Source organism: Mauremys mutica, chromosome 12 (genome assembly GCF_020497125.1).
Source record: "Mauremys mutica isolate MM-2020 ecotype Southern chromosome 12, ASM2049712v1, whole genome shotgun sequence".
NCBI classification, from domain to species: Eukaryota; Metazoa; Chordata; order Testudines; family Geoemydidae; genus Mauremys; species Mauremys mutica.
In genome coordinates, this window is record NC_059083.1 from 39550910 (window position 1) to 39559088 (window position 8179).

The 8179-nt window shown below is 48.3% G+C and overlaps 1 protein-coding gene across 1 annotated transcript in view; it reads right to left on the reverse strand.

The window, feature by feature from the left end:
• Positions 1 to 5716, reverse strand: part of LOC123346787 (E3 ubiquitin-protein ligase TRIM39-like) — a 30450-nt gene extending 24734 nt beyond the window's left edge. The window contains exons 1-3 of the mRNA XM_044984247.1: positions 5686 to 5716; positions 3659 to 4071; positions 815 to 910 (exon numbers count right to left, since the gene is read on the reverse strand). Of these exons, the coding sequence (XP_044840182.1) occupies positions 815 to 910; positions 3659 to 4071; positions 5686 to 5716 (540 nt within the window). The remainder of the gene's footprint in view (positions 1 to 814; positions 911 to 3658; positions 4072 to 5685) is intronic.
• Between the last annotated feature and the right edge of the window lie 2463 nt (positions 5717 to 8179).

Consider the following 8179-nt stretch of genomic DNA (forward strand, 5'->3'; position numbering starts at 1 on the left):
AAAACCAAGTCATCATATGGGGTGGGGGTGGGGGATGCAGTCTCCAGAACCTCTTGATCAAATGCCCCTAAATTTGCCCCATGTATTCTGCTCTGGTCCCTCAACAAACAGCAATTTTCAAACAATCTGAGCATGCCTGTGGATTTTAGAGCACTTTGAATGGCAGCTTTAAACTGAAATGGTGTTTCAGCCTTAAGCATGGTGTCGGAAGGCTTCCTCTAAATATGTGCAACTCCACTGGACTCACTAGGGCCGATTCCCCTCTCACTGACCCAGTGTAAATCAGGGGTAACCCTATCCATGTTAATGGGGCTATAGCAGTGTAAAGCTGGTACGAGCGAGAGCAGGGCTGTCCCAGTGAGCACAGGCAGTGTAAAATCAACTAAATCAGAATGGCAGCATTTTACACGGACTTGGCCCTGGTGCAAATGCTGACACAAAATGTGAGACAGGGAAGAGTCTGGCCCTCTGCCTTCTTAGGTGTTGCTAGATCGACTGGGCTTGATCCAGAAGGGGCTTCTGCAATAGAAATGCAGATAAATATAATATGGATTTATCTGGACCTCATTTACATTTTGAGTCAGTGTAAATGAGCCCATTATTAAGTGTCATGAAGATTTGTTAATTTTACACTTCTGTTCCCCTCCATATTCCTCAGGCTCAACATTTTCTGGAATTAAAGTCTGATAATAATACTGAACTGGGTTTATATGTTTTAATGATATGCTCGTGTTGCCTATTTTTATTGAGATTCTCTTGTAAATTCTTTAAAACACCTAAATGAGAGAGGTTAAACCAAACCCCAGACACTTACTTTCCAGTCATTGGGTTTATTCTTCTCCTTGAATTCCAGCTCTGAAATCTCCTCCCTCGCTTTCTTCAGAAGCTCAATGTCTCTGTGGAATTTCTCCTGTGGGGAAAAAGATGCCTGGGAAATTCTGCTGCCGTGAGTCAGCTCTGGGGATTCTTCACCCACGGGTGGCAGACGGGCCTTGTGGCCAAGCCTAGACCTGGCAATGAGGGGACCTGGGCTCTGTCCCCAGCCCTGCCCCAGATAGAGCTGATCTGGGTAACCCCAGGACTCTCTGCAGAGCTGTCCAATTGGGTCCCCAGACAGACAGGTCCAAGAATCAGGGGCAGGTGAGGTGCTCAGCACTGGGGTTTGTGGAAGGGGCTCAGGGAGTAGAAGTGTCATAAGGAGGAACCTGTTCATTGCCCATCGACCTACAGAGAAGAAGTTACTACAGTTCCCAGGAAGCTGAAGTCATCACCTCAGAGCTCTGGTCAGCCTGAAGCCCCTGTAGAGCTGGCAAGACAGCACTTTCTCCCCACCCTTTTCCTGATTGGCTGGGGGAGGGGGAGTGCCAGTTAACAGAATTAACTCCAATTCTAGGGAGGGTTTGAGCCAATGAGCAGGTGGGACATTGCGGGGTGGTGGTGGTGAGGACCAGATTGGGAAATTTGGAAGGAAATCAAAGGAAGAAGGAAGAGCCTTGGGTGAGGGCCAGAGGGGGCTGCTTGGAGGAGAGGCAGCTGCTTGCAAAAGGGCGGGGACTCATATAAACTCTCAGCCTGGTGCTGAGATCATGAAACTGACACTCCATCCTGTGCATACATTGCATGACAGCACCAGAACAGAGCCCACAGACAGGCTGGACTGGCCCAAAGGGCTAGAGGATTGCACTGGTGTGGGGCAGGGGGTCTGCATGTATCTAGCCAGGTGTGGGGGTGGGGAGGGAAAAGCTGTGTGCTGTGCCGGGATGAGGGAGTCTGTGTAACCCCTGCTAGAGATCCTGACCTGGGTCTGCGCCTGGCTCTGTCTGGGTTAGAGAAAAGTGTTGTGCTCTTGGCACGTGGTGCTTGTTCCAGGAGCTAACTCCACTCCCTAGGAGGGAGGGATTGTGTTTGTGCCAAGGTGTGTGGCTGGGACCCCTTCGCCAGCGCTGGGAACCCCACACCTTGGGCTGCAGCACACAGCACTGGAGCACCAGCATCACACTGGCTTTCAACCTGGTTCCACCAGTTGCAGCTCTGTCTGAACTAACCCTGGGCAAACAAACTCCTCATGTGGATCTTGGTGACTCACACATATCCTGCTCCCCTTAAACTCCCTGGATAAACTCCCACTGGCAACAGTGAGGGCAGAACTGGGCCCGTCACCTCTCTGTGCCTCAGATCCTTGTGTGCAAAGCAAGGTGAACAGGGCAGGGCTCTGTGGCTAGACCTACTGGTGTCTGTGTGGGGCTCTGCAAGCCTGGGATGGGAAGCCGCGTGCTGTGTGCAAGTACAAAGCATTATCGCTGCTTTAATTTATAGTAAGAGCAAGTGCCCATGGGGGAGTTAAGCAATAGTCAGAACCTTCATAGACAACCTACACAGGCTGCGGGGCTGCCATGCAGAGTTTCAAGTCAGAGATGTTCTAATATGTTCAGTAGGTGAAATCCTCATCTGATTGACGTCAGTGGGGCTGGGATCCACAAAGGAACTTGGACATTGTGACTCTCAGCATTGCAATGCCTAACTTTTTAGCACCTAAAATACCTCTGGAACAACACTGCGATCCACAAAGCCTGAGTTAGGGGCTAGGCTCCCTGTACAATGACTGGGGAGAGACAGGCGCCTTAGACTGAGATCCACAAACCCCAGCATGCCGGGGAGGGAGCTGCCTAAGCTAGCCAATGGGAAGTGCTAATGAGAGGTGCCCTAAGCCCCGCCCCTTCAGGGAGATAGGCACCTAACTCCAGGCTGCAGGGAGGCACCTATCTCTGCCAGCGACCCCCAACCAGGAACCCATCTCCTGGAATCAGGTGGTTGGACACCCAGGCCGTTTCTTGGGGGAATGAGTTATGAGCCTGCCCCACTCCACGCAAAACAGCTGGAGGAGGAGGAGGAGGAGCCACCCACTTCATAACTTGTAGCCCAGGGTTGGAGCACTCACCTGGGATGTGAGAGATCCATGTTCAATTCCCCTCTCTCTGCCTGATGATGAGAAAGGAGATCCCTGTTCTAATACTACCTCTCAGGAGAGGGCTCTAAGCTCTGGGCTACAGGAAAGTCTAATGAGGAAAGTCTTAAGTCAACCTGTGGAGCTCTTTGCCAGAGGATGTTGTGAAGGCCAAGACTATAACAGGGTTCATAAAAGAACTAGATAAGTTCATTGAGGATAGGTCCATCAGTGGCTATTAGCCAGGATGGGCAGGGATGGTGTCCCTAGCCTCTGTTTGCCAGAAGCTGGGAATGGGCGACAGGGGATGAATCATTTGATGATTCTGTGTTCTGTTCATTCCATCTGGGGCACTTGGCATTGGCCACTGTTGGAAGACAGGATACAGGGCTAGATGGAACTTTGGTCTCACCCAGTATGGCCGTTCTTAGGAGGGGCTCCCTCAGTCTCTCCTGTTGAAGCTGCTCCACTTTGGATAAATAAAGGGGCCCTGAGGATCGCAGTGGCACCTATAACTGGGACTTAGGTTCCTATGTACTTTTGTGGGTCCAGGTTTGGGAGTTTTCCATTGACTTCAGTGGAGCCAGGATTTCACCCAATATATTTAGAAGACTCCTACCCATCATGGCTAAACTCCATGGCATTTTTAAATTAAACTTCTCCTGCAGTGATTTATTTTCTCCTGACTATTTAGAAATAAATAATGTTTCCTACCTTGTATTCCTGTGCAGCCTTCTCAATGGGCACCAGCGTGTGAGATCTATGCTCCTGGGTTTTATCACAAATCTCACCATCATCTTCACAAAACAGCTTGTGTTTGTCCTCATGCTCCCTGCAGGCTATCTGCTTTTTTAGGTCTTCAGGTTTTATCCCTGATTGCTGGATATTTTCCACCATTCTGGCAAGCTGCCTGTTGGTCTGGAAATTCTCTTTCTTGATATTTTTCCTGCATTGTGGACAGAAAACTTCCTCTGTTTCCATTTCCGTTTTTTTATAATACGCTGTGATACAAACTCGGCAGAAGTTGTGTCCACAGTATGTGCTCACTGGATCCTTGAAGAAACACTCACAGGTGGGACAAACCACTTCTTTCAGTAGATTCCTCAAAAGATGGGCAGAGGCTTTGTCTGTGGAAATGTAGTGTTTCAGTGATCAGTTTCATTTAATGAGTTATACTCTAACTGCAAATTAGATGACATTTTAACAGTGAGGGTAGCAAACCATTGGAACAGCTTCCCAAGGGAAATGGCAGCATTTGTCATCAGGTCTTTAGACTGTCATTAGATGCCTTTCTAAAAGATTTGCTTTACACTGGATATAAGAACAGACATGCTAGATTAGACCACTGGTTCATTTGCCTCAGTATCCTGTCTTCCAACAGTGGCCAATGCCAGGTGCTCCAGAGGGAATAAACAGAACAGGTAATCACCACATGATCTATCCCCCGTCGCCCTTTCCCAGCTTCTGGCAAATAGAGGCTAGGGGTACCATCCCAACCCCCCTGGCTAATAGCCATTGATGGACCTGTCCTCCATGAACTTATGTAGTTCTTTTTAGAACCCTGTTATAATCTTGGCCTTCACAACATCCTCTGGCAAGGAGTTCCACAGGTTGACTGTGCACTGAGTGAAGAAATACTTCCATTTGTTTTAAATTTCCTGTCTCTTATTTTCATTGAGTGACCCCTAGTTCTTGTGTTATGTGAAAGAGAAAATGGCATTTCCTTATTCACTTTCTCCACACCAGTCAAGATTTTATAGATCTCTATCACATCCCCCCTTATTTGTCTCTTTTCCAAGCAGAAAAGTTCCAATCTTTTTAAATGTCTCCTCACATTCCACACCCCCTAATAATTTTTGTTGCTCCTCTCTGTACCTTTTCCAATTCCAATATATCTTTTCTGAGGTGAGGCCACCAGATCTGCATACAGTATTGAAGAGAGGCAATACGATATTTTCGGTCTTGTTATCTATCCCTTTCCTAACGGTTCCTAACATTCTGTTCGCTATTTTGACTGCCACTGCACACTGAGCAGATGTTTTCAGAGAACTATCCACAATGACTCCAAGATCTCTTTCTTGAGTGATAAAAGCTAATTTAGACCTCATCATTTTATATGTATAGTTGGGATTATATTTTCTAGCATGCATTATTTTGCATTTATTAACACTGAATAAATAAACACTGATAGATGTGAAGGCCAGAAGAGTCTGACATCTCCATAGCATGGGCCAGAGAATTTCACCTAGTAATTCCTGCATCAAGTCCATAATTTGTGGTAGAGGTAGAGCACATCTTTTAGAAAATGACATCCAATCTTGATTTAAACATCCAAGTGATGGAGAATCCATTATGTCTCTGGGCCAATTGTTCCCATGGTTAATTACCTACATTGTTAAAAAACTGCATCTTATGTCAGACTCTTTGTCTTCATTTTTATTGATTTGGTTTGCTCTGCCTCTCTCGTTCCCTTTGTTTTTTGTTTGTTTGTTTTTCTATTTTTTGGTCTGATTTGAGGATCCAGTGAGTTAGGCTTGGTCTGCACCACCAACATATGTTGGTATAACTACGGAGCTCAGGGCTGTGGAAAATCCAACTCCCTGAGTGATGTAGTTATATCAGCCTAACCCCTGCTGGAGACAGCGCAATGTCCATGGGAGGGCTTCTCCCATCAACATAGTTACCACCTCTAGGGGAGTTGGAGTACCTTTGCCAGTGGGAGAAGCTCTGGGTTATCTCACCTGCAAACACAAATTCAATTACCTTCTCCATGCTGATGATGACTCACAGATTTACCGCTGTGTACCAGACCTCTCTCCTGCTGTCCAGACTAAAAGCGCATCCTGTTTCTGACACCTCCTCATGAATATCTAGCCACCAGTTTAAGCTCGACATGGCTAAAACAGAGCTCCTAATCTTCCCCCAACCCCTTCCCCACTGCCTACTTCATACCTGTGAATAGGCCCTCACATCCAGGCCTAGCAGATTCTTTCTGCATAACATCTCTAAGATACAGCCTTTCTGATCTGCCCACACAGCTAAAACCCCTCTCCAAGCTCTCATCATCTCACATCTCAATTTCTGCAACGTCCTCCCCTCTGACACCGACAAATGCAACCTTTCCCCACTCAACCATTCTGAATGCTGCTGCAAAGGTCATTTGCCTAGCCCATAGCACTGACCATGTTTGTCACCCCTCTCTTTGCTTCCCTCCACTGACTCCGCTTTCTCCATTGCATCAAACTAAAGCGGTGTGTCTTCACTTTCAAGGCTCTTCAGAGCGTATCCTGACCTACCTATCATCACTCATTCAGTATCAAAAAGTCACCTCCTGCCTCCCATCAGCCCATGCTGCCAGCTTCTATGGCCTACTTGTTACACTTTCAAACAACAGCCTCGCCCCTGAATGCTCCGCCCTCCTTCTCCTCCCCTTCCCCTGCTTTCTCCCCTGCTGTTCCTAAACCTCTGCAAAGCTACCTCATTATCTTCCTTCAAGTCTGTCCTCAAAACTCTCCTTTGTTTTGATGCCTACAAAATAACTTGACACCAGTTAGGCTGCTGTTGTGCTGTGACCACAGCCTATTGTACTGACCAGCATTGTCTCATTGTTCCCTTCTTCTCCTCCCTCTGCATCCACCTCTTGTCTTATATTTAGATTCCTGAGGCAGGACTGTCCCTGTTCTGCGTTTGTCCAGCGCCTGGCACAACAGGGTCCTGATCCATGGCTGGAGCCCCAAGATGCTAGGATAATACAGATAATTAAAACAACACTCGCCCCTTGTTACCATCATATCAGGGAAAGGAGCCGTGTGTGGGACCTCCTTAAGCCACGCTACTCGGAGGCAGTGTACTGGCTCCTTGTGGTTGTTACAGCCTGGTGAAAGTTAGAGAGAGCAGCCCTCAAACAGCAGTTGTGCTAACCCAGCACATAGGAAACAGCCATGTACAGCGCAGCCCAGAGCTCAGGGCACTGCAACCTGAGCTTTGAGCCTGTGTTAGCTCCATGCCATCGATGGGACCCGTTTTGCTGGAGTGACACTCACTGGCCTGCTAGGCAGGGCTTCCAGCTGAATTCCCCTAGCAGTGCAGCACAAAGCAGCTGGGGCTCAAGATGTGTAGAAGCCTATTCGTTTGTCTGGTTCTGTCTGTACGTGGGAGCTGTTTTCTCTAATAAACAACTTGCAGTTTTGAGATGTTTTGTGAGTCCAGCTATCATGACACACCCGACCTGATTAACACAAGAGACCCCCAAACTATCCCCTCTACTCAGCGCTGCCTCCAGCAAGACAATGGCTGGGCAGAAACACTCACACTGGAGGATATATATTTGGGCTGATCCTCCTCTGCAGCTGGATTGGCTCCTGTAGCCTCTCAACCCACTTTTGATCCCACTGCCCCTCTTCAGTCCCTTTCTCTCTCCTCCCATCCCCTCTGCCTGAGGCCTGGTCTACACTAAGAAGGGGGGGTCGAACTAGGGTACGCAAATTCAGCTACGTGAATAGCGTAGCTGAATTCGAAGTACCCTAGTTCGAACTACTCACCCGTCCAGACGCCGCGGGATCGAAGTCCGCGGCTCCAAGGTCGACTCCGCCACCGCCGTTTGCAGTGGTGGAGTTCCGGAGTCGACCGGAGCGGGCGGGGAGATCGAACTATCACGTCTAGATTAGACGCGATAGTTCGAACTCCGAGAAGTCGAACTCTCCACGTCGACCTGCGCGGTAAGTGTAGACCTACCCTGAGAGACTTGACCCTGGTCTATCCTACAAACTTATGTTGATATATCTACTTCCACCCCCCTGAGCGATGTAATTATACCAACCTAACTGCCGATGTACCTACATTGACAGGAGAAGCTCTCCTCTTTGCATAGGTAGCATGTTTGCTAAGCACAACAGTGGTGCAGCCTGCACTACTGAAGGGCTGTAAGTGTAGACAGGCCTTCAGTCATGGTCTCATTCTCACTCCTTCCCCTCCTCCATTCCCCTCTGGCTGGGAGAGTTGTTCATTTTCCCCTTCCCTGGGGTGCTGGCTTTCCTGGAGATGGATTGGCGCCTGCATGTGGTAAGAGGAGTGAGAGCCTGGGGATATAAGTGAAAGCAGCATCTCTGGGACTCCCAAACTCCCAGGAGTAGAGCTAGACAGCTACAGTGGCACAGGAGCCAGCAAACAGAGCTGTAAACAGGGGAATTTCAGTGGGAGTTCTGTTGGAGGAGCAGGTTTTTGTATTTTGTGTAT